Source organism: Rhinoderma darwinii, chromosome 5 (assembly GCF_050947455.1).
Source record: "Rhinoderma darwinii isolate aRhiDar2 chromosome 5, aRhiDar2.hap1, whole genome shotgun sequence".
In the NCBI taxonomy this organism is placed as follows: Eukaryota; Metazoa; Chordata; class Amphibia; order Anura; family Rhinodermatidae; genus Rhinoderma; species Rhinoderma darwinii.
The window spans coordinates 243,445,694-243,471,111 of record NC_134691.1 but is presented as its reverse complement, the minus strand read 5'-3'; the positions used below and the strand labels follow the sequence as shown (position 1 = coordinate 243,471,111).

At 43.2% G+C, this 25,418-nt stretch overlaps 1 protein-coding gene across 9 annotated transcripts in view; it reads right to left on the bottom strand.

Annotated features, from left to right (window-relative positions):
• Window positions 1-25,418, bottom strand: part of HUS1 (HUS1 checkpoint clamp component) — a 353,679-nt gene that overhangs the window by 165,527 nt on the left and 162,734 nt on the right. For 4 of the 9 annotated variants that reach the window (XM_075827017.1, XM_075827015.1, XM_075827019.1 and 1 more), the window contains exon 4: window positions 13,487-13,573. The exons of the other annotated variants lie outside the window; for them this stretch is intronic. In XM_075827017.1, coding sequence (XP_075683132.1) covers window positions 13,487-13,573 — 87 coding nt within the window. The remainder of the gene's footprint in view (window positions 1-13,486; window positions 13,574-25,418) is intronic. 9 annotated transcript variants of the gene reach the window in all.

Genomic DNA, 25,418 nt, shown 5'->3' with positions numbered 1-25,418 from the left:
CATTAATGGAAGTTACTTTAAGAGAACCCATATTTGATAAACCGCTTAAATTGCAGGCAATAATTGTGGACTGGTCTAAACATTCAGCACAAATAACATAACTATGAAACCCTAATATGCAGTTCAGTGCAACAAGGAGGTTGGGTAGTAACATTTGTTGACTAATGAGCCGATTCAACAGCTCTGAATGAACAAATGGTCTGAGGGGGAGGGGGATAAACAAGAAGAATAGATAGCATACCGCACATACATATGGCCGCCATCAGTTTTCCAAAAGAGGAGGAAAGGTGAAAGGTAGAGACCAGAATGGGCCAAGTTTATACACATCCCAACCAGATGATATATCCGTCTCGTTCAGAAGCTCACACAATGGATCTGAAACAAAACCAACAATCTTGGAACAAAGCAGCAATAAAAACTCACAGGTTAGAATTGGTGTTCCATAAGGTGTCACATGAGCACCTTCCATGCTGGACAAAGCAAATCTGCATCTAAAGCAGTCCTTGGAAATAAACCTCATAAACTGCACTCGCAATCTCAGGTGTTCAGAAAGTTAGCTGGAGTCTTCCTGGGTCTAGAGGTATTACTGCTTGGTCGACTTATCCATGAGGGTGTGGTAGGCTGAGGTCATGGGGTTCTCACAGGAGACAGGCAGCCAAGAGGGAATATCCAGTGGAGCAATATCCAATGATGGTCCAAATAATTTTGAGGTCATCCGGGTGCCTAACAGTGACTGTTTGACCATCCTTGGACACCGTTCGGTCAAAAGGATATAGCCACCAAAAAGGTATATTCTTATTGTGTAGCGTGTCAGTCAGTGGTTTAAGAATGCGCCTTTTAGCAAGGGTAGAGGCTGCAATATCTTGGTACAGTTGTATTCGAGTATTATCGTAGTATGTCGGCAGTGTCCCCAAAACTAAGTAAGCCACATATGACATCCCGTGGAGGGTCGGATACTTTTGGCTTGGGTCATAGGGCCCTGTGAACTCTTTCAAAGACAACCTGCTCTGCTGTCTGCACCCAGTAGATGCGCAAAGATTTGGCGGGCAGCGGTGGGGAGTGAGTCAGCTGCAACGGATTCTGGCAAGCCACGAAACCAAACATTAGTCGACTCCTGTTCTCCTGATCCTTCAAAATTAAGTAGGTAGTGTTAAGGTGAGCTACTTGAACTGTGAGGTTAGATGGTAGTATGGCAGTTTGTTGAAGATGAGCAGACTGAGTAGTCGCCAACTGCTCAAAACAGTGTCCGATAGGTTTAGTATCCGCCTTTATATCCGCAAGTTCTTTCGAGACAGGTGTTAGAGCTTTACTAAGGGCTTTCGTTAAGAAAGAGCAAGAAATCATGGAAGAAGGCCCTGCGACTTCAGATGCAGCACAAGAGCTATCATCGTCAGATTCATCTTGCATTTCCTAGTCACGAAGAATTGTCATTCGAGTGGCTAGGTGGAGGCATCGCCCCCTTCTTGTGTAGGTATTTATCCAACTTCGCTTGATGTTTCTATTGCTAAGGAGTTTCAGGTATGTGAGCACTTTTTCCACATATGCCCATATTGTAAAGTCTAAGTGCTCGTGCAATTAGGAACACAGATATTTGGTACATAGGCAAATCTAATTTTGATTGTGATAAAGTCGAAATAATAGTATGAAAGTGTAGCGTTCCATAAAGTTATGGTAGGGTGACCTGACACTTCACTTGCAGAGTGTGGATGTCAGTGGTGATGGCGGCTTAGTTAATAGCCAGGGAGGTGTGGGACCTGGTAGGTAGGGCCCAGAGACCCAGGTAGGCAATATGGCTTAATGTTACACAGTGTACAATCCACTGTACACAAATGGATGGCGTACCTCAATCTGGGGTATATCCTCCTGTCCTGCAGTGAGGAGGGGGGTCCAGGGTACCTCAAGGAGCAGAGACAAGTTGCCACTGGCTCAGGAACCTGTCCAGCCAGAAATTGAGGCTGCTGCTTCAGCTGCCAGTGTAGGCCGCACTGTGCTTTCAAGGTGGGCTTTCTCTGTCTCAGACAATGGAGAGAGCCGGAGGCTGTAGCGGTTAGTAGCAGGGGAGGATGAGGTAAGTATCACCCCTTATCTCTCATAATTCTCCCACCTGAGGAAAGATGGCAGCAGATTCACACTGCAGTGCATCGAGCTCTGTGGGTGTATGTATGTCCATTCACTCTGCTGCCTAAGCCACGCCCCCGTATACCAACATTTTATGCGGCACAGTATCAAACGCCTTTGAAAAATCTAGATACACCACATCCACAGCCTTACCCGGGTCCAGTCTAGAACTTACCTCCTCATAGAAGCTAATCAGATTGGTTGGACAGGACCAATCCCTCATAAACCCATGCTGATGCTGCGTTAACAGTTTATTTGATTTGAGATACTTGAGAATAGCATCTCTTCGAAAACCCTCAAATAATTTACCCACAATGGAGGTTAAACTTACAGGTCTATAGTTTCTGGGATCACTTTTTGAGCCAGTCCTGTGGAACAGACCCAAGCATAATAGAATCCTTAAACATCAGAAATAAGGGTCTGTCTATCACGGTACTTAATTCCTGCAGAACGCAGGGGGTGTATACAATCCGGACTCGGTGATTTGTCTATTTTAGAATTTTTAAGGCAGTACTGCACTGCTGGATTAAGCAAGTGACATTTAACCCCTTCCCGCTCAGCTCAGTAAATGTACTGACCTGAGTAAATACGGCACCATTTAATCCCGGCACGTGTTTGAGCTGTGATAACTGCGGTTTGACAGCAGGCTATCACAGGTAAATACTCCAGGGACCAATTGCGGTGGTCCCGCCCTGGCGATCTCTGCTATTGGTTAGTCAGTGACTACTAACCAATAGTAGTGATCGCATACATCTTTTCCTGCCCCAGACCTAACATCCTGCCTCACCCGCCCTGAACTTCTCTAATGGCGTTAGAGAGTAGTTCAGAGTGGTTGTGTCAGATGTGTGCAGAAAAAAAAAAACGTAAAAAAAAAACACATCTTTAAAAAAATTACTTTTTTGTACTTCCCACCTGCTCCATCCACTTCCCACTACTGTCCTGATCCTCCTCCTTGTGTTCCCCTTGTCACCCCCGTTTTTGGTCAGTGATCTCCCATCACTGACCACTTCTTAGTCTTCAGGGCCACATTTCTTGGTCCCTGTGCATTATTTTTTTTGTTTATAAAATACAAAAAAACATATATATATATATCACATTAAAAAAAGCGTAGATAGGTTTAATGTCAAGGAATTTAGCATCAGGAATCGGTCACCGTAGTTAGTTTTAGCGTTAGGGACCCATCACTGTAGTTAGGTTTAGTGTCAGGGAAGCTCGGAATAATCTAGTTAGGTTTAGTGTCAGGCACCCGTCACCGTAATTAGGCTTAGCGTTAGGGAAGTTAGAAAAAATCTAGTTAGGTTTAGTGTTAGGAACTCTCGCCCTAGTTAGGTTTAGTGTATGGAAGTCCACTCATTCTATTAAAAAAAATGGTTTTGGGTAGCATCCTATTGCTTTAACCCCTTAAGGACGCAGCCTTGTTTTGGCCTTAAGGCTCAGAGCCCATTTTTCAAATCTGACATATTTCACTTTATGTGGTAATAACGTCGGAATACTTAAACCTATCCAAGCGATTCTGAGATTGTTTTCTCGTGACACATTGGGCTTTATGTTAGTGGTAAAATTTGGACGATATATTCAGTGTTTATTGGTGAAAATTTGCAAAATTTAGGGAAAATTTATAAAAAATAGCATTTTTCAGAATTTAAATGCATCTGCTTGTAAAACAGACGGTTATACCACCCAAAATAGTTACTAGTTCACATTTCCCATATGTCTACTTTAGATTGGCATCATTTTTTGAACATTATTTTATTTTTTTTGGACGTTACAAGGCTTAGAACATAAACAGTAATTTCTCTTTTTTTTAAGAAAATTTCAAAAGCCTTTTTAAGGTACCTCTTCAGTTCTGAAGTGGCTTTGGGGGGTGTCTATGTATTAGAAACCCTGATAAATCACCCCATTTTAAAAACTAGACCCCTCAAAGTATTCAAAACAGCATTTATAAAGTTTTTTAACCCTTCAGGTATTTCACAGGAATTAAAGCAAAGTGGAGGTGAAATTTGCAAATTACATTTTTCTTGCTGAATTTCAATTTCAATTTTGTGTAACACGGGAGGTTTTACCAGAGAAACACTACTAAATATGTATTGTCCAGATTCTGCAGTTTTTAGAAATATCCCATATGTGGCTCTACTGCGCTCCTGGAATAAAACACAAGCCCTAGAAGCAAAGAAGCACCTAGTGCATTTTTAGGCCCCTTTTTTATTAGAATATATTTTAGGCAGCATGCCAGGTTTGAAGAGGTGTTGAGGTGCCAAAACAGTAGGAATCCCCCAATAGTGACCCCATTTTGGAAACTACACCCCTCAAGGAATTCATTTATGGGTGTTGTGACCATTTTGACCCCACAGTTTTTTCACAGAACTTATTTGAATCGGGCTGGGAATTAAAACAAAATTATTTTTTCCAATAATATGTCATTTTGGCTGAAAATTTCTAATTTTCACAAGAAATAAAATACCCCATTCTGTTGCCCAATTTGTCCTGAGTGCGCCAGTACCCCATTTGTGGTGATAAACTGCCGTTTGGGCACATGGGAGGGCTCAGAAGGAAAGGACCACCATTTGGCCTACTGCGTTTTTTTTGGTGCAAAGTCATATATGCAGAAGCCCCTGAGGTACCAGTACAGTTGAAACCCCCAAGAAGTGACCCCGTTTTAAAAACTACACCCTTGAGGCATTCATCTAGAGGTGTAGTGAGCATTTTGACCGGAGACATACACCCCATAAACTGTAATGTGGGTTCTCACGGGTACGTCAATACCCTACATGTGGCTGTAATCAGGGGGGATAAGATGTGCAGAGTGCATCAGGGTAAGTAAAACTGGGGTAGATTAAAAATCATGGGATGTATGATAAATTTTGAAGCTCTCTTTCATACGGAGCCTTAGTTTTTCGGGACATGTGTCACATTGATATATTGTGTCCTTCCTTATCCCCCTCTTATAGCAGACTTTGTACCTCTTTTTACTTTTTCCTTTCTTGCCAGTTTGGGGAACTTCTCCTGGAAAGTGTTGCCCTGGTACGATGCGTGTGGCCTCGCCTCCAGAAGTACTGGGTGCCCCCCCATCCTTCTTGGTCCATAAAAATTAGTTTCTTGATAACCACCTCTTGAAATTCAAGGAAAGTTGGCCTGTACATCGATGTAGCACGTACGCGTTGTACAATGCCATCTGTATGATGTGCCCGGCCAGCTTCTTATACCACACCGCATGGCGCTGTAGGGCTTCAGGACTTGATCTGACAAGTCCACCCCTCCCATGTACCTATTGTAGCCCAGGATGCAGTCTGGTTTGGGGGTCTCTGTACTGGTACCTCGTACAGGTACATGGGTACTGGTGGGACATCTCTCTTGTCCTTGTACTTGACACACAATATGTTGCTGCTAGATTGTGCCCTGCTCTCACCCCTTCTGAGCGTTTGCCCTGCAGAGTCCTAGGGAGGCCTCTCAGATTTCTTCTAGCAGTGCTGCATGCCGCAGGACTTCTGGGAGTGAGGCAGTTAAAGAGTGGGACGCTGGTATAAAAATTATCCAGGTAGAGGTGTTAACCCTATACATCTTTACGCCATACCTTGCCCTCTTACCCGGCAGGTACTGGCGGAATTGAACCCTCCCTTTAAAATGTACCAAGGACTCATCAATAGAAATACACTTCTCGGGGGTGTATGCTTGGGAAAACCAGGCCAACTTTCCTTGAATTTCAAGAGGTGGTTATCAAGAACCAGTATTCAGCCCCCAGAATGCCCCCCCCCCCTTACTAGGAGTTAATGCAACAATTGTAATGTCTGTGGTCGCTGACCACAAACACCTTCCATCCAGTCAATGCCCTTTTCTCTAGAGATGTCAGCACATACGGCCCTCCTGCTCCACACTGAACACCAGGGTGCGCTCACGAGCTTAGTCCAGACTTGAGAAGCCAGAGCGCACGCATGTTGGTAGTTGAGCCGATTGCTTCAGAGCACCCTGGGCTATAAGAAGGTCCCAGCCCCATCCTCCCACGCCTGAGCTTTGTGGTGTATTCTTAGTGTGTCTATGTGATGGCCTCCTAGTGTGTTACCTGTACCTATTCCCATACCTGTTCCAGTTCCTGTTCCTAGCATAACACACCTTTCTGGTCGAGCACTGTGCTGTGCCAAAGTCATGTCGTGCTGTATCCACGTCTGACCTGCTTCACATCACCGGATGTCTGCCTGCTGCCTAGTCCAAGCCGAGCTTGCCCTGCTGCTGTCTGAGCTGCCACAGGAACCTATACGAACTATAGACTTTCACCTGCGCCATGTTGGCCAGCTGCCTTACCGCCAAGGTGGTACAGCCCAGTGGCTCCACAGACCCTTCGTGACAGTAAGCTCAGGCCATGGACCTGGGCCAACTCCTCCATGCTTTGATCATTCTCGTACGACAGCAGGAGGCATGAGCTGCTGTTCCTCCTACTACACCTCCTGGCAGTGTCGACACGCGTTTTTCTTTGCCACTTCCGGACCGCTATGATGGAGACACAGGTAACGGTCGTGGATTTTTGAATCAGTGTCAGATCCATTATTAGCCTGTATACTAGGACATTTTCATCTGACAGTGCAAGGATAGCTTTCATCATCTCTCTCCTCACTGGCAAGGCTCTTGCATGGGCAAACCCTATCTGGGAGAGACAAGGACCAGGGACCCGTGACTTCCAAGCCTTCCTCCGGAATTTTGGCATGGTGTTTGAGGAGCCTGGACGGGTCTCATCTGCATGGGCTTCCTTGATTAAAACTACGCCAAAGAAACACCTCCATTAGTGAGTATGCCATCCAGTTACGCACCCTGGCGGGAGAAATGTTATGAAACAAAGAGGACCTGGTGGCTGCATTCTGGCATGGACTGCCTCCTAAAATTAAGGACGAACCTGCCGCTCGAGACCTGCCATTTACCCTGGATGACCTCATCCTTCTGTCCGCCCGGATTGATATGCGGATCCGAGAACGCCTCCAAGAGGTTCATCGGGAGGGAGGCCTTCATAGACTGGTCCCTACTTTACAGCAACCCCTGCTGTCCTCAGATGTCGATCCTCCTAAGGAGTCTGTGATGATGGACCAGTGTAAGCTATCCACCCAGGAGAAAACGCAGACGCACTTCGGGACTCTCTCTATATTGCGGCCTCGGTGACCATCTTCTGCGCCTGTGTCCCCAAAGATCCCAAAGTCTAGGGTTGCTAGGAGAGGCAACCTTGGGTAAGAAAGGACTTCTGTCTAAATTGTCCATACCCGTGACCATAGTGTCCGGCGAGAGAACGCATCAGGTCTCTGCGTATCTGGACTCTAGATCCGCTGCTAATTTAATCTGTAGAGACCTGGTGGTTCTTCTTCAATTACCCACCACCCCCCTGGAGAGGCCATTGACTGTTGCATCAGTGAATGGACTACCTCTGCCAAACCCAGTAATAGCTGTGACCAAGCGGAATGGCCACACGGTTCCGTTAAAACAGCGGAAGTATGCATGTCCCCATAGAAATTAATGGGTCAGTGTGCGATCCGTTTTTTTTAACTTGTCTTCTCCCTGCAGAACAGACTTGTCTTCTCTCTGCGCCGCAATGCAAAGTAGGGGCCAATGAAAAATAATTGCCTTAGGGTATGTTCACAGGGCACTAAGAAAAAAATTACGTGTGAACGTGTATAATACACTAACGTTTCTTGTGAAGCGGTTTTTAAAACACAGGGAATTGTACGCATTTTTCACTTTTTTTTGCATGTTTTGTGTGCATTTTGACCCCACTGTTTATTTAGCAGAATTTTGTGTAACTATGCAATAAAATTGAATTCAATTTTTTCTGATAAAACGTGGAAATTTTCAATTTTTACAAGTAATAAAAGAGAAAATGCACCCCAACATTTTAAAAGCAATTTCTCCCGATTACGACAATACCCTATATATGATAATAAACTGCTGTTTGTACACGGCAGGGCTCAGGATGCAAGGGGCACCATTTGGCTTTTGAAGCTCAAGTTTTACTGGAATCGTTTTTGGGTGTCATGTCGCATTTGCAAAGCCCCTGAGGGACCAAAACAGTGGAAACTCCCCAAAAGTGACCCCATTTGGGAAACTAAAGCCCTCAAGGAATTTACCAAGTGGTATAGTGAACATTTAGTCCCCACAGGTTTTTTGCTTAATTTAGTGGAACTAGGCAGTGAAAATGTATATCAACATTTCTTACACTAAAATGTTGAATTTTTTTGTTTCCACAAAGGATAACGGAGGAAAAAACACCCAACATTTGTAAAGCACATGTGGTAATAAACGGTTGCTTGGACACTCGGCTGGGCTCAGAAAGGCAGGAGTGCTATATGGCATGCAGATTAAGCCAAATTCATGTTTAGGTGCCATGTCGCATTTGTAAAACCCTGAGGTACCAGAGTACAGTGGAAGCCCCCAAGACGTGACCCCATTTTAGAAACTACATCCCTCAATGCATTTATCATTTGCCTGGATAAATGACCGGTCTCAGAATTGAAGAGCACCATGCACATGGCGATTTTCGTAGCATTTGCTCACAATTGCAGGGCTCGGAGGTCAAATAGTAAAAAAAAAAACCCAAGCAGTGACCCCTATTTTGGAAACTACATCCCGTAAGGCATATTAAGGGGTGTAGTGAGCATTTTGACCCCACATGTTTTTTTCATTAGAAATAAATGTGTAGCAGATGGTGCAAAGTAAAAATTGCGATTTTCCACTGATATGCCATATTAGTGCACAATATGTTGTGCCCAGTTTGTGCCACTGAGGGAAAATCCCTCATAAAATGTTAAGCGGGTTCTCCCGGGTATGGCAAGACCATATATGTGGACGTAAACTGCTTGGGCACGTTGTAGGGAAGGACCACCATTTGGCTTTTGGAGCGCAGAATTTGCTTGGTGGTATTTCTGTTTGGGATTTAACTGGTATTTTATAATGTTTATAATGTGGGGGCATATGTAATCTGTGCGAAGAACATCAGGGCATAATAAGAGGGTATGATAATGAAGTAAATAAATCATAATTCATAGATATGTGGCCAGTGTCGCACTGATAAATGGTGCCCAACCTTATCCGTTTTTGGAACACTCTGCAAATTTTGCGTCACCATATATTGAGAGCCAGAACTTCTTTATTTTTTCTCCACCGGAGCTATGTGAGGGCTTATTTGTTGCGGGACAATCTGTAGTTTTCATTGGTACTATTTTGGGGTACGTTTTTTTTTTTTATCACTTTTTATAAAAACAATTTGGCAAGCAAGGTGAACAAAAACAAGCAATTCTAACAATGTTTTTATTTTACAGTTTTCACCGTGGGATATAAATTACACTTTATTCTGCGGGTCGATACGATTACGCCGATACCTTAGGTATATAGTTTTTATTATGTTTTGTAGCGTTTGCACAATAAAAAAAACAACATTTTTTGTGTCACAATATTACGAGAGCCATAACTTTTTTCTTTTTCATTTCAAAAAGCTGTGCAAGGGCTTGTTTTTTGCGGGACGGGTTGTAGTTTTTGTTAGTACTATTTTCAGGGTACAATACATGCAACTTTTTTTTCACTTTTCATTCGATGTTTTGTTAGGGGTGGTGACCAAAAAATAGATATTCTGGCATTGTTTTTTTTTTCTTGCAGTGTTCACCGTGTGGGAAGAAGATTATAGTTTTACAGTTTGGGTCGTTACTGACGCGGGGATACCAAATATGTGTATTTTCTTTAAAAGAAAACTTATAGGAAAAAAACGTCAGTGTTTTTTTTTTGTTTTTTTTTTAACTTGAAACTTTTATTTTTATACTTTATTCAACATTTGTATTAACTTTTTATTTTGTCCCACTAGGGGACTTGAAGGCCTGCACCTCTGATCTTTATTCTAATACCCATGTATTAGGCCCCACCTTCAGCTTCTGAGCCGGCCCCATCTGGTTTCCCAAGACAAAAGCATTTTAAGCCCCGCCTCAGAGCGGGACCTAACAGGCTTCCGTACTTGGCAGACAAGAGGAAATGGTTAGGCCTCCGGTTTGCCAAAGCAGCGATCAGAACCCTGCGATTACATTGCTGGGTTCCGATCTGCTGGTAAACCCCATAGATGCAGCGCTTGCTTTTGAGCGCTGCATTTTAGGGGTTAATCGGCCAGATCGGAGGCTAGCTCCGGCCTGGCCACGCAGCAAGATGTCAGTTATACTAATATACGGCTGACACCCACTGGCAATGGTGTGGGCTCAGATTGAGCCTGCACCAGCAAAACAACGTACTACTACGTTGTCTTGCCTTAAGACCTTGGCGACAGAGACTTAATAGTACGTGACATATTGCCAAGAGGTTAATGCCTTGTTACGACCATCCTGTTTTAGTAGTTTGAACGTTTTCATTTGATCATTTATTGCCCCCACTTACTGTTTTAATTAACCACATGGGTTTCTAGCTTGTTTATTCCCATAAGGGCTGATTCAGACGAACGTGCCATTTTTGCACACACAAAAACCGCAGCTTTTGCGTGCGCAAAAGGCACTTGACAGCTCCGTGTGCCCTGTTCATATGGATGCGTGGCTGCTGCTTTTCGCGCAGCCGCCATCTTTATGACACTCCGTTTGGATGTTTGTAAACAAAAAAGCACGTGGTGCTTTTTTCTGTTTACATTCATTCTTTTACTGTTATTGCGCGAATAATGCTTGTCCCACGGAAGTGCTTCCGTGGGGCATGCGTGTTTTTCACGCACCCATTGACTTCAATGGGTGCGTGATGCGCGAAAAACGCAGACACATAGAACATGTCGCGAGTTTTACGCAGCGCAGTAACGCTGCACAAAACTCACGGACTGTCTGCACTGCACCATAGACTTCTCTAGGTCCGCGCGAGCCGCGTGAAAACCACGCGGCCGGCACAGACGCAAAACACGTTCGTCTGAATCCGCCCTAAGGCATATATATTTCACAGGACCTATTTAACCCCTTTAGGACGGAGCCCGTTTTGGCCCTGTGGACGCAGCAGATTTTTTAAAATCTGACACGTGTCACTGTATGTGGTAATGACTTGGGAATGCTTTTACCTATCCAAGCGATTGAGACTGTTTTATCGTGACATACTGTACTTTATGTTAGTCGAAAAATTTATACAATAAGTTCAGTATTTGTTTGTGGAAAAACACCAAAGTTTAGAGAAAATTTGCAAAAATTTTCATTTTTCGAAATTTAAATGTATCTGTTTGTAAAACAGATAGCAATACCACACAAAATAGTTACTAATTAACATTTTTCATAGGTCTACTTTATGTTGGCATCGTTTTTTGAACATCTTTTTTTTTCTAGGACATTACAAGGCTTAGAACTTTAGCAACAATTTCTCACATTTTCAAGAAAATCTCCAAAACCTTTTTTTATAGGTACCAGTTCAGTTCTGAAGTGGCTTTGAGGGCCTTATATATTAAAAAGCCCCATAAAGTCACCCAATTTTAAAAACTGCACGCCTCAAAGTTTTCAAAACAGCATTTAGAAAGTTTCTTAACCCTTTAGGTGTTTCACAGGAAGTGAAGCAAAGTAGAGGGTAAATTTACAAATCTTTTTTTTTTTTGTCAGAAAATCCATTTGAATCCATTTTTTTTCTGTAACACAAAAGGTTTTACCAGAGAAACGCAACTCAATATTTATTGCCCAGATTCTGCAGTTTTTTTTAGAAATATCCCACATGTGGCTCTAGTGTGGTAATGTACTAAAACACAGGCCTCCGAAGCAAAAGGCACACCTAGAGGATTTTGGGGCTTGGTCATGAAGAGGTTAAAGTCCCCCACAATAATGAATGCATTATGGTTTGCTGCCTCATCTATTTGCTTTAGTAGTTTATTTTCTGCTTCTTCCATTATAATAAAATACTGATAGGCGTGTCATTTCTCTCTCCCCTTATACCCACCCATAGGGACTCCACATGATCATTTCCCTCAGACATCACGCATTATTGGGTTTAGGCAGGATCTTACATATAAGCAAACCCCTCCCCCTTTCTTATTTTTACAATCGTTTCTACACAGACTAACCCTGCATATTAACCCTTTCACGACCGCAGATATGTAAATCTACACCGTGAAAGGGTATTTAAATATGGCGCCCGCTCACAGGCAGAGCGGGTGCTATAGCCGCCGGGTCTCTGCTATGTGACACAGCTGGTACCCAGCGGCAATGCTGGCGATCAGAATTTTTTTTATAAAGCATTTAACCCCTCAGAGGCTGGTGTCAGATGTGTCCACCGGCATCAGAGGTGTTTTGTGTGGCAGGTCTCAATAGCAATGCACTAATTTTGCCATATACTGCAATATTGTGATATTGCAGTCTATGGCATAAGCGATCTAATGATCGCAGGTTCAAGCCCCCTAGGGAGGCTAAATAAAAGTTAAAAAAAACAAACAAATAAAAATCTAAAAATTCAAATCATCACTCATTTCCCTAGATCACATAGAAAAATAAACAAACAAAAATAAACACATTAGGCATCCCCGCATCCGAAAATGCCGAAACTCTAAAAATATTTTTTAAAAATTATCCAATACGGTGAACGCTGTAACGATAAAAAAAGGTCAAAATGGCCTTATCACAGGTTTTTTGCCACTTTAACTACCACCAAAAAATTGAATAAACAGTGATCGAAATGCCCGACATTCCCCCAAATACTATTAATAAAAATTAAATCTTTCCACGTACAAAAAGACGCCTTACACAGAAATATAAAAAAAAAAAGTTATGGGGGTCACAATATGGCGATGCAAACATTTTTTTTTGTTTCTTTCAACCTTTTAAAAAAAAAAAAAAATGTATTAAAACATAACAAAAACAATATCAATTTGGTACCGTGATCATACCAAACCCGCAGAATAAAGAGAACGTGTCATTTTCACCATACAGTGAACACTAAAAACTAAACCCATAAGTATATGGAGGAACTGGTTTTTTTCCCAATTCCACCCCATTCTGAATCTTATTCCAGCTTCCCAGTACATCACACAGAATATTAAATAGTATAATTAGAAAGTACAACTTGTGGGGTGTGGCCCGGAGAAGCATGGAGGTAGACGCTTGAACCCTGAGCTCCTGACAATGGAAGCCAAAATCGGCTTTACTAAACCCTGCACCGACAATTCCTTCACGCCGAACGAGCCCTGACCCTGCAGACAGGGGTTTCGGTCAGCAATTTTGGTTCATAAAGGACGAGACACACTCGACTTAGCAGCCTGTCTGACTCCGTTAGCGCACGGTCCCGTTCCTGCTCCTCTACAACTCGGCGGACATTCGGACATCTCGGAGCTGCTCTCCGGTGCCGGAGAGCAACAGGTGAGATACCTCATATGACAGTTTGTTCTGACTGGCTATCCATGTGGAGTTGCGCATGTACTCACCATCTCCGTAGTCACTGCAACTTTCTCCCCTCGGTCGGCCATCTTGTGAGCGGAGGGCTCAGACCATTGTGTATCGGCTGGCCCTTTCTGGGGATCAGACACAGAGGAATTATACTGGGGTAAACTTCATTGCCTCCATTTTATTAACCTCTCTACCTTGACTTCTACACATTGCCAATACGGGGGATAGTGGCTGCGGCCGCCATTATCAGTCTCACAAGCTCAACTACATCTCCATCTGCTGAATTAAGGATACTTCAGATATAATCCTTATTTTATCACCTCAAAATGTGGGATAATAGAGTGGTTACCTAGTTACATTTACATATATTACCCTTGTTTGCGGTGAAAGCTACTGAAGTATAACAATTGTGCGTGCTACCCGTTGCCAAAATGGGAGGCATCTCAAAAAGGAACACTAAATTCAAAGCATCTACTCAGTTTTTTTTAACAACTCTTCGTCTCAGCAATCTGTTGTGAACAAACGCATCACCCTTCCTCCCTCTTCCAGGGCTGAATCTGTGGATAATGACGGAATGGACTCTCAACCTGCCTCAGAAATTCTCTGAGTGATTCCATATAAATCGGATAGAAGGCAAGTAATAGTAGATCTGGAGGTCCGACATTCAATCTATTGCCTCAAGTACTGATCACATTGAGAACAAAATGGAGGATTTTGCAAAATCTCATAAAAATTGCTCATTGATGCTGACACTTCTCTAGAGGAAGAGGTAGTGAGTTCAAAGTTTTGGACCTAGAAGATAGATCCCGAAGAAATAACATGCGCATCAGGGGAATCCCGAAATTGGTCACCCCGGATCTTTATTCTGAATATCTCACAGACCTGATGGCATTGTGCCGCAGAAATCCACTCTAGACCTTACAATTGACAGGATATACTGGATCCCTAAATGCAAGCTTATTGATGTTTACCTTCCCAGAGAGAAGATTGCTCGCATTTATTTCTTTCATGTGAAAGATGACTATCAGGGCGTTAAAATCCGCTCTTGATTTGCAGGAATGATTTAAAGACATCGCTCTGTATCGCAATCTTTCGGCAGCGGCCATGTTATGACGCAAGTAATACGTGTCTATGACAAATATTTTACGGAATAAAAAAGGTATTTGATACAAGTGGGGTTTTCCAGTAAAGCTTATCATCTCTAAAAACGGAAATCAACATGTTTGCCTTTCTCCGGAAGCAACAAAATATATTTTACATTCCTGGGGTCTATTACCATCTCCTCCGCAAAGCCCTCCTTCTCAGGAACAGTGTCCGGCCGGAGTTTATTACCCCTTCGTGGTCTGATAAGGTCAGTAGAGCCAAAAGAAGAATCTGACAAATGAAATGGCAGTTGTGCAGATTATTCGTCGCGGCTTCTCAATTGTCACCTGGATGTAAATCTTCATTTTGAACATCCTTGTAAGCATTGGCTAGATAAACAGCCATACTTTTGCCTCTTCACTCATTTCCCTGAAAGAGGGAATTTACTGTTTGGTATCTACAGTGCCGCATCTACCATGAGGCGATGTGAGCCGACAGCCTCAGGCGGCGCAGCCCAGCTGAAAGTGAGGGGCAGCATTTTGAGCCAGAGACGGACTGGACTGGGGAGGGGGATTATTTTTCTTAGCAGACGTGCCTGTCTGTGAGAACACTCCTGCTCCTCTCTGACGCTGTATGAAGCACGCGCCACCAGAGAGGAGCAGCTCTGCAGGAGGAGCAGTCCCACCGTCCTCTCCTCAAGCAAGTGACGAGACGCATGAGGTGAGCGGTGGACTGCTGTAAATACAAGCTACGTCCTCTCCCTCTCTGTCCCTTTCCTCTGAAGCAGTCGGTGCAGAGAAGAGGGGGAGGGGAGAGTTCACAGCCTCAGCATCTGCAGAGAGGAAGCTCCGTGTCTAGTCCTCCCGTGTCCCTCTCCTGTGCACTCCTCCTCTCCTGTGTCCCCCTCTCTCCCCTCTACTCTGCCCCCCTCCTCTCTGTGCTGTGTCCCCCTATTTGTCTAACAGACCAGCTACTTCTGCAGCTGGTTATATCTGCTGTCCTGGGATGCCTGCTGCTTCAAGAGACTGCATGAGAGATCCTACATAGAAGGTGTGTGTGTGTGTGTGTGTGTGTGTGTGTGTGTGTGTGTGTGTGTGTGTGTGTGTGTGTGTGTGTGTGTGTGTGTGTGTGTGTGTGTGTGTGTGTATATATAGGATTCTCGTCTATATATGAGACTGTCTGCATTACAGATCCTACATAGAAGGTAAGTGTGTGTATGAGTGTGTAAATGTGTGTTATATATATATATATATATATATATATATATATATATATAATCTGTGTGTATGTGGATATATATGATTCTCGTGTGTATATGATACTGTAAGGACATTCACACATTGTAGTTTTGCAGCAATAATTTAGAAACTGTTTTTGCTTTGCTTTTGTGTAAATAGTGGGAAAACTGATGTGTAGAGTATATAGTGTATATACTGGTATTGTGTGTGTAGACTGTGTAGCAGTATTGTGCGTAGTGTATGTTGCAATATTATAGGCAGTGGCGTAGCTATAGGGGTCGCAGCGGTCGCAATTGTGACCGGGCCCCGAAGCCAGGGGGGCCCGCAGCCCCCGCACTACATCAATAAAAAGTTACTATAGTAACTCGGGCCGCAGGCCCCTGTTACTATAGTAACTGACAGTACTTACCCTCCTGGTTCCGGAGCACAGTGGAGGTCCTGACGTCACAGCGTTGTGCGCAGCGCATGACGTCACAACGCTATGCGCCGCGCACAACATCGTGATCCTGGATAGAGTTAGGACAGAGCTTCCGCCGCGGCTGAAGAGGAGGGTAAGATTAATATCCGTCTGCTGAAGCTGACTGGCGGGGTCCGACTCCCAGGAGCCGACCAATCAGCTGTTTTGAAGGGGCCGCAGGGTTCGTACGAGAGCTGCTTCCCCTTCATTCCGGTCACACTGTGAATCGGTGTCGGTGATTCACAGTGTGAGCAAGTAAGGGAAATGAAGGGGAAGCAGCTCTCGTACGAGTGCTGCGGCCCCTTCAAAACAGCTGATTGGCGGGTCCCGGGAGACGGACCCCGACACATCAGCTATTGATGGCCTATCCTGAGGATAGGCCATCAATGTTTAGGGACTGGACAAGTCCTTTAAGCCTACGATGTAGCAGGTTTAGAGGGCCCATGAGACAGGATCACAGATTGTGTGATGCTGTCTGCTGGGCCCTGTATCTAAGCCAATCACATGGTAGGCTTAGATACATGACCCATGTGTGATCCTGTCTGATGGGCCCTGTATTACTGTATAAGATTACTATCTGCCTGACCCTGTATCTAAGCCTACCTTGTGGTAGGCTTAGATACAGGGTCCCACAGACAGTATCACACATGGGCCCTGTATCTAAGCTTAACACATGTGTTACTAATCGTTTTTTTTGTGTGTTTTCTTACAGGTTCGGTCGTTGGACTACGTCGGATTCCAGGACTACTTCGATGATGGCTTTTTTTATGATCAATAAAATGGTTAATGAGGGTTGTGTGGTTTATTTTTATTTCAATAAAATATTTTTTCTATGTCTTTGTGTTTTTTTTCTAAACTTTATTACTACCGCCTTAGTAATGGCCGCCGGCTGAGTGACAGCGTCCATTGCTAAGGCGGGGCTTAGTGTTAGCCGGTGCAGATGCGAACACTAACCCCCCTTTATTACCCCGGTACCCACCGCCACCAGGGGTGCTGGGAAGATCCGGGTACGAACCAGTACTTGACCATCTGTAGTGATGGTCGGGCAATGGGGCGGCCGCAGGCTGTGGAAGGCCTTATACAGTGGCCCTTCCCACCCTGGTAATGCTAGGCTGCTGCTGCTTTATTGTATCTGGCTGGTTATGAAAAATGGGGGGGACCCCACGTCATTTAAAAAAAATAAAATACAAAATAATTGGAAAGAAAGATGTGGGGTCCCCCCCAATTTTCATAACCAGCCAGATACAATACAGCAGCAGCAGGCATCATTACCAGGGTGGTAGGGGCCACTGTTTTTGGCCTTCCCCAGCCTAATACTACCAGCCTGTGGCCGCCCCGGTGCCTGCCCGTCACTACAGATGGTTGGGTATTGGTTCGTACCCAGCTCTTCCCAGTACCTCTGGTGGCGGTGGGTACCGGGGTAATAATGGGGGTTAGTGTTGGCCTCTGCATCGGCTAACATTAAGCCCCACCTTAGTAATGGAGGTTATCAATCAGCCAGCGGCCATTACTAAGGCGGTAATAATAAAGTTTAAAAAAGCACAAGCACATAGAAAAAATATTTTATTGAAATAAAAAAACAACCCCCATTAACCATTTTATTGAGAATAAAAAAAACGCTGTCATTGAAGTCCTCGTATCCGAAGTCCAACAACCGAACCTGTAAAAAAACACAAACACACAAAAATAATCAGTAGCACATAAAGAAGCAAATTTATTATTCTTACCTTTCCTGGGTCCAGCGCTGGAGCCGCAATGTCAGCGAGCTGAGCCCTGTATCTAATCCTATCATGTGTGATACTGTCTGCTGAGCCACTGTATCTAATCTTATCATGTTTGATGCTGTCGTCTGAGCCACTGTATCTAATCCAATCATGTGTGATACTGTCTGCTGAGCCACTGTATCTGATCTTATCATGTGTGATACTGTCTGCGGAGCCACTGTATCTAATCATATCATGTGTGATACTGTCTGCGGAGCCACTGTATCTAATCCTATCATGTGTGATACTGTCTGCTGAGCCACTGTATCTAATCCTATCATGTGTGATACTGTCTGCTGAGCCACTGTATCTAATCCCATTATGTTTGATACTGTCTGCTGAGCCACTCTATCTAATCCTATCATGTGTGATACTGTCTGCTGAGCCAATGTGTCTAATCCTATCATGTGTGATACTGTCCGCTGGGGCTCTGTATCTAATCCTATCATGTGTGATACTGTCTGCTGGGGCTTTGTATCTAATCCTATCATGTGTGATACTGTCTGCTGAGCCAATGTATCCTATCCATAGTTTATAGGGTCGTAGTGCTATACACACACATTTTTTTGGCCAGACACATATATATTGGGGCTATTTCCCCTGACATTTTAAGTCCTTAGTGATGCCCCGGCTGCTAGTGCTGCATTGTTGGGTCACTTAGGAGACCCAGCGATGCAACTGAAAGCTGCAGACCGTCGGCCATGAGAAGTTTGTGGGTGGGGGGGACCCAATAAAAACTTTTGCATCGGGGCCCATGAGCCTTTACCTATGCCCCTGATTATAGGTGTATGCAGTATATAGCGGTATTATATGTGAGTGTAGTATATAGCAGTATAATAGGTGTGCAGTGAATATAATGGTACTATATGTCTACAGTTATAGCAGTATTTTTTATACAAACAATATGTAGTGGTATTATATGTGTACACACCTATAACACCGCTATATAATGTACAGAGTATAAAGTGATTTGATTAATTATACTTGCAGCATATATGTTGGACTCTATATGTACAATATATGGCAGCATTATATATATATATATATATATATATATAATACATATACAGTACATGGGGGTATTATTCAGTCACTATGTGGTTATGGTGTGGTGGTATTATTCAGTAACAGTATGGGGGTATTATTCAGACACTATGTGGTTACGGTGAAGCAGTATTATTCAGTAACAGTATGAGGGTATTATTCAGTCACTATGTGGTTATGGTGTGGAGGTATTATTCAGTAACAGTATGGGGGTATTATTCAGTAACTGTATGGGGGTATTATTCAGTAACGGTATGGGGGGTATTATTCAGTTACTGTGTGGTTATGATGTGGCGGTATTCAGTAACAGTATGGGGGTATTATTCAGTCACTGTGGTTATGGTGTGGTGGTATTATTCAGTATCAGTACGGGGGTATTATTCAGTCACTATGTGGTTATGGTGTGGTGGCATTATTCAGTAACAGTATGGGGGTATTATTCAGTCACTATGTGGTTATGATGTGGAGGTATTATTCAGTAACAGTGTGGAGGTATTATTCAGTAACAGTATGGGGGTAATATTCAGTCACTATGTGGTTATGGTGTGGTGGTATTATTCAGTAACATTATGGGGGTATTATTCAGTAACATTATGGGGGTATTATTCAGTCACTATGTGGTTATAGTGTGGTGGTATTATTCAGTAACAGTATGTGGTATTATTCAGTCACTGTGGTTATGGTGTGGGGGTATTATTCAGTAACAGTATGGGATATTATTCAGTAACAGTATGGGGGTATTATTCAGTAACAGTATGGGGGTATTATTCAGTAACAGTATGGGGTATTATTCAGTAACAGTATGGGGGTATTATTCAGTAACAGTATGGGGTATTATTCAGTAACAGTATGGAGGTATTATTCAGTAACAGTATGGTGGTATTATTCAGTAACAGTATGGTGGTATTATTCAGTAACAGTATGGTGGTATTAATCAGTAACAGTATGGGGGTATTATTCAGTAACAGTATGGGGTATTATTCAGTAACAGTATGGGGTATTATTCAGTATCAGTATGGAGGTATTATTCAGTAACAGTATGGGGGTATTATTCAGTATCAGTATGGAGGTATTATTCAGTAACATTATGGGGGTATTATTCCGTAACGGTATGGGGTATTATTCCGTAACAGTATGGGGGTATGATTCAGTATCAGTATGGTGGTATTATTCAGTAACAGTATGGAGGTATTATTCAGTAACAGTATGGGGGTATTATTCAGTAACAGTATGGAGGTATTATTCAGTAACAGTATGGGGGTATTATTCAGTAACAGTATGGGGGTATTATTCAGTCACTATGTGGTTATGGTGTGGGGGTATTATTCAGTATCAGTACGGGGGTATTATTCAGTCACTATGTGGTTATGTTGTGGCGGTATTATTCAGTAACAGTATGGGGGTATTATTCAGTTACTGTGTGGTTATGATGTGGCGGTATTCAGTAACAGTATGGGGGTATTATTCAGTCACTGTGGTTATGGTGTGGTGGTATTATTCAGTATCAGTACGGGGGTATTATTCAGTCACTATGTGGTTATGGTGTGGTGGTATTATTCAGTAACAGTATGGGGGTATTATTCAGTCACTATGTGGTTATGATGTGGAGGTATTATTCAGTAACAGTATGGGGGTATTATTCAGTAACAGTATGGAGGTATTATTCAGTCACTATGTGGTTATGGTGTGGTGGTATTATTCAGTATCAGTACAGGGGTATTATTCAGTCACTATGTGGTTATGGTGTGGTGGTATTATTCAGTAACAGTATGGGGGTATTATTCAGTCACTATGTGGTTATGATGTGGAGGTATTATTCAGTAACAGTATGGGGGTAATATTCAGTCACTATGTGGTTATGGTGTGGTGGTATTCAGTAACATTATGGGGGTAAAATTCAGTCACTATGTGGTTATGATGTGGAGGTATTATTCAGTAACAGTGTGGAGGTATTATTCAGTAACAGTATGGGGTATTATTCAGTAACAGTATGGGGGTATTATTCAGTCACTATGTGGTTATGATGTGGAGGTATTATTCAGTAACAGTATGGGGGTATTATTCAGTAACAGTATGGAGGTATTATTCAGTCACTATGTGGTTATGGTGTGGTGATATTATTCAGTGTCAGTACGGGGGTATTATTCAGTCACCATGTGGTTATGGTGTGGCGGTATATTCAGTAACAGTACGGGGGTACTATTCAGTCACTATGTGGTTATGGTGTAGTGGTATTATTCAGTAACAGTATGGGGGTATTATTCAGTCACTATGTGGTTATGGTGTGGGGGTATTATTCAGTAACAGTATGGAGGTATTATTCAGTAACAGTATGGAGGTATTATTCAGTAACAATATGGTGGTATTATTCAGTAACAGTATGGGGGTATTAATCAGTAACAGTATGGGGGTATTATTCATTAACAGTATGGGGGTATTATTCAGTAACAGTATGGGGGTATTAATCAGTAACAGTATGGGGGTATTATTCAGTAACAGTATTGGGGTATTATTCAGTAACAGTATGGGGTATTATTCAGTAACAGTATGGGGTATTATTGATAATGTTGGTGTTACAATCTATGTACATTACTGTGGTGGGGGCTGTGGGGAAGTGTGAGTGTGGCAGCAGATGATCAGGCTAAGAGACAGTCTGCAGAGTGGCATGTGATGTACTTTGACATGTAGGTGATACTTACGTGTGGGATGTGGGCCCATAACTTGTGTACAGCCCAGGGCCTAAGATCATATTAATCCACCACTGGCATCGAGCCAGCACAGGCAGACCACTACAATACAGAAGGTAGAGCAAAGAAACCAGCCCAGGACGTGCCGCTTCACAACAGTGCTGAGCGCGACCCGTCCTGGACTGGCCTGAATGGAATTGCAGAGAGTGACGCCGCAAATGAGACTGGCTGCCGAGAAGAGATATGGGGCAGTGCAGGGCCGACTGTACTATTTGCACTGCACTGATTGGCAGTAAGAAGAATTCTTTAACCCCTTCCCGCTCCTTGACGTACTATTACGTCATGGCAGCTGTATCGTTTGCGCTCCATGCCGTAATAGTACGTCTCGGGAGTAACGGCCGTTTCGGCCGTCCTCCCGACACATACAGGAGCTGTGACGCTGCTGTCTTGTTCAGCAGCTGTCACAGCTCCTACAGCGGGGACCGATCGCTGTGTCCCCGCTGATTAACCCCTTAAAAGCCGCGTTCTATAGAGATCGCGGCTTTTTAGGGGTTAAGCTGCCATCGCCGGCCTGCTACGCGATAGCGGCCGGCGATGGTGACTATGGCAACCGGACACCAAACAATGGCGTCCGGCTATGCCATAGACGGAAGCCTAGTGGGTCCTGACAACGTCAGGACCCACTATGCTTGCTGTCAGTGAGTAGCTGACAGTTCTAATACACTGCACTACGCATGTAGTGCAGTGTATTAGAATAGCGATCAGGGTCTCCTGCCCTCATGTCCCCTAGTGGGACAAAGTAATAAAGTAAAAAAAAAGTTAAAAAAAGATGTGTAAAAATAAGAAAATAAAAGATTTAAAACTATTAAAAGTAAAAATCCCCCTTTTTCCCTTATCAGTCCTTTATTATTAATAAAAATATATAAACAAACAAATAAACTATACATAATTGGTATCGCCGCGTCCGTAACGGCCTGAACTACAAAATTATTTCATTATTTATCCCGCACGGTGAACGCCGGAAAATAAAATAATAATAAACCGTACCACAATCATAATTCTTTGGTCACTTCACCTCCCAAAAAATGGAATAAAAAGAGATCAAAAAGTCGCATGTACCTAAAAATGGTCCTGATCGAAACTACAGTTCGTTACGCAAAAAATAAGTCCTCGCACGGCTTTATTGATTGAAAAATAAAAACGTTATGGCTCTTAGAATAAGGTAACACAAAAAGTAAATCATTTTTTACAAAATGTATTTTATTGTGCAAACGCCATAAGACATAAAAAAAAACTATAAACATCTGGTATCGCCGTAATCGTATCGCCCCGCAGAATAAAGTGAATATGTCATTTATAGCGCACGGTGAACGCTGTAAAAAAAAACGAAAAAAAAAACAATCGTACAATTGCTGTTTTTTAGTCACCACACCACCTAAAAATAGAATAAAAACTGATCAAAAAGCCGCATGCACCCCAAGAAAACTGCAATGGATTCCTCAAGGGGTCTAGTTTCCAAATTGGGGTCACTTTTGGGGGGTTCCCAATGTTTTGGCACCACAAGACCTCTTCAAACCGGACATGGTGCCTAATAAAAAAGAGGCTTCAAAATCCACTAGGTGCTCCTTTGCTTCGGAGGCCGGTGCTTCAGTCCATTACCGCACTAGGGCCACATGTGGGATATTTCTCAAAACTGCAGAATCTGGGCAATAAGTATTAAGTTGCGTTTCACTGATAAATCCTTTTGTGTTATAAAAAAAATGGTATAAAGAGGATTTTCTGACAAAAAAAAAATGTAAATTTCACCTCTACTTTGCTCTAAATTTTTGTGAAACACCTAAAGAGTTCATAAACTTTCTAAATGCTGTTGTGAATACTTTGAGGGGTCTAGTTTCTAAAATGGGGTATTTGATAGGGGTTTCTAATATATGGGCCCCTCAAAGCAACTTCAGAACTGAACTGGAACCTAAAAAAATAAATAAATGAGGCAATACTTCGCTTCTTACATTATACTGATAATGAGCCGTGCCCACCCCGAGATGACCCCAGTTTTGACCGTTTGTATAAACGGAGACCCCTATTAGACCGTTCCAGTGCCCAGTTTTCCCAAGCATACACCCCCGAGAAGTGTATTTCTATTGATGAGTCTTTGGTACATTTTAAAGGGAGGGTTCAATTCCGCCAGTACCTGCCGGGTAAGAGGGCAAGGTATGGCGTGAAGATGTATAAGCTGTGAGAGTGCATCAGGGTATACCTACAGGTTTAGGATATATGAAGGAAAGGCCACCCCCAAACCAGACTGCATCCTGGACTACAATAGGTACATGGGAGGGATGGACTTGTAAGATCAAGCCCTGAAGCCATACAGCGCCATGCGGTGTGGTATAAGAAGCTGGCCGGGCACATCATACAGATGGCATTGTACAATGCGTACATGCTACGTCGATGTGCAGGCCAGACGGGAACTTTCCTGGAATTTCAAGAGGTCATTATCAAGAACCTAATCTTTAGGGACCAAGAAGGGGGGGGGGCACCCAGTACTTCTGGAAGCGAGCCCACACGCATCGTACCAGGGCAACACTTTCAAGGAGAAGTTCCCCAAACTGGCAAGAAGGGAAAAAGTCAAAAGAGGTGCAAAGTCTGCTATAAGAGGGCGATAATGGATGACACAATATATCAATGTGACACGTGTCCCGAATAACCAGAGCTCTGTATGAAAGTGTTTTAAAATTTATCATACATCCCTTGGTTTATAATTTACCCCAATTTTACTTACCCTGATGCACTCCACACAGCTTATCCCCCCTCGTCTTTCCCCTCTGGGCTCTGCTGTGTGCCCAGGCAGCTGATAACAGCCACATGTAGGGTATTGCCATACCCGGGAGAACCCACATTACAGTTTATGTGTAGGTCTCCGGTCAAAATGCTCACTACACCTCTAGATGAATGCCTTAAGGGTGTAGTTTTTAAAACGGGGTCACTTCTTGCGGGTTTTAACTGTACTGGTACCTCAGGGGCTTCTGCATACATGACTTCGCACTAGAAAATCCCCAGTAGGCCAAATGGTGGTCCTTTCCTTCTGAGCCCTCCCATGGGCCCAAACGGCAGTTTATCACCACAAATGGGGTATTGCCGCACTCAGGACAAATTGGGCAACAAAATGGAGTATTTTATTTCTTGTCAAAATAAGAATTTTTGAGCTAAAATGACATTATTGGAAAAAATATATATTTTTTTAATTCCCAGCCCAATTCAAATAAGTTCTGTGAAGAAACTATGGAGTCTAAATGGTCACATTACCCATAAATGAATTCCTTGAGGGGTGTAGTTTCCAAAATGGGGTCACTTCTGGTGGGTTTCCATTGCTTTGATACCTCTGGGGCTCTGCAAATGCGACATGGCACCCAAAAACCAAACCAGCAAAATCTGTACTCCAAAGAACACACAGCGCTCCTTCCCTTCTGAGGCCTCCCATGGGCCCAAACGGCAGTTTATTGCCACAAATGGGGTATTGATGCACTCAGGAGAAATTGGGCAACAAAATTGAGTATTTTGTTCCCTGTGAAAATAAGAAATTTTGGTAAAAAATTACATCTTATTGGAAAAAATGAATTTTTTTTAATGTCACAGCCCAATTGAAATAGGTGCTGTGAAAAAACGGTGTGGTCAAAATGCTAATAACAACCATAAATGAATTC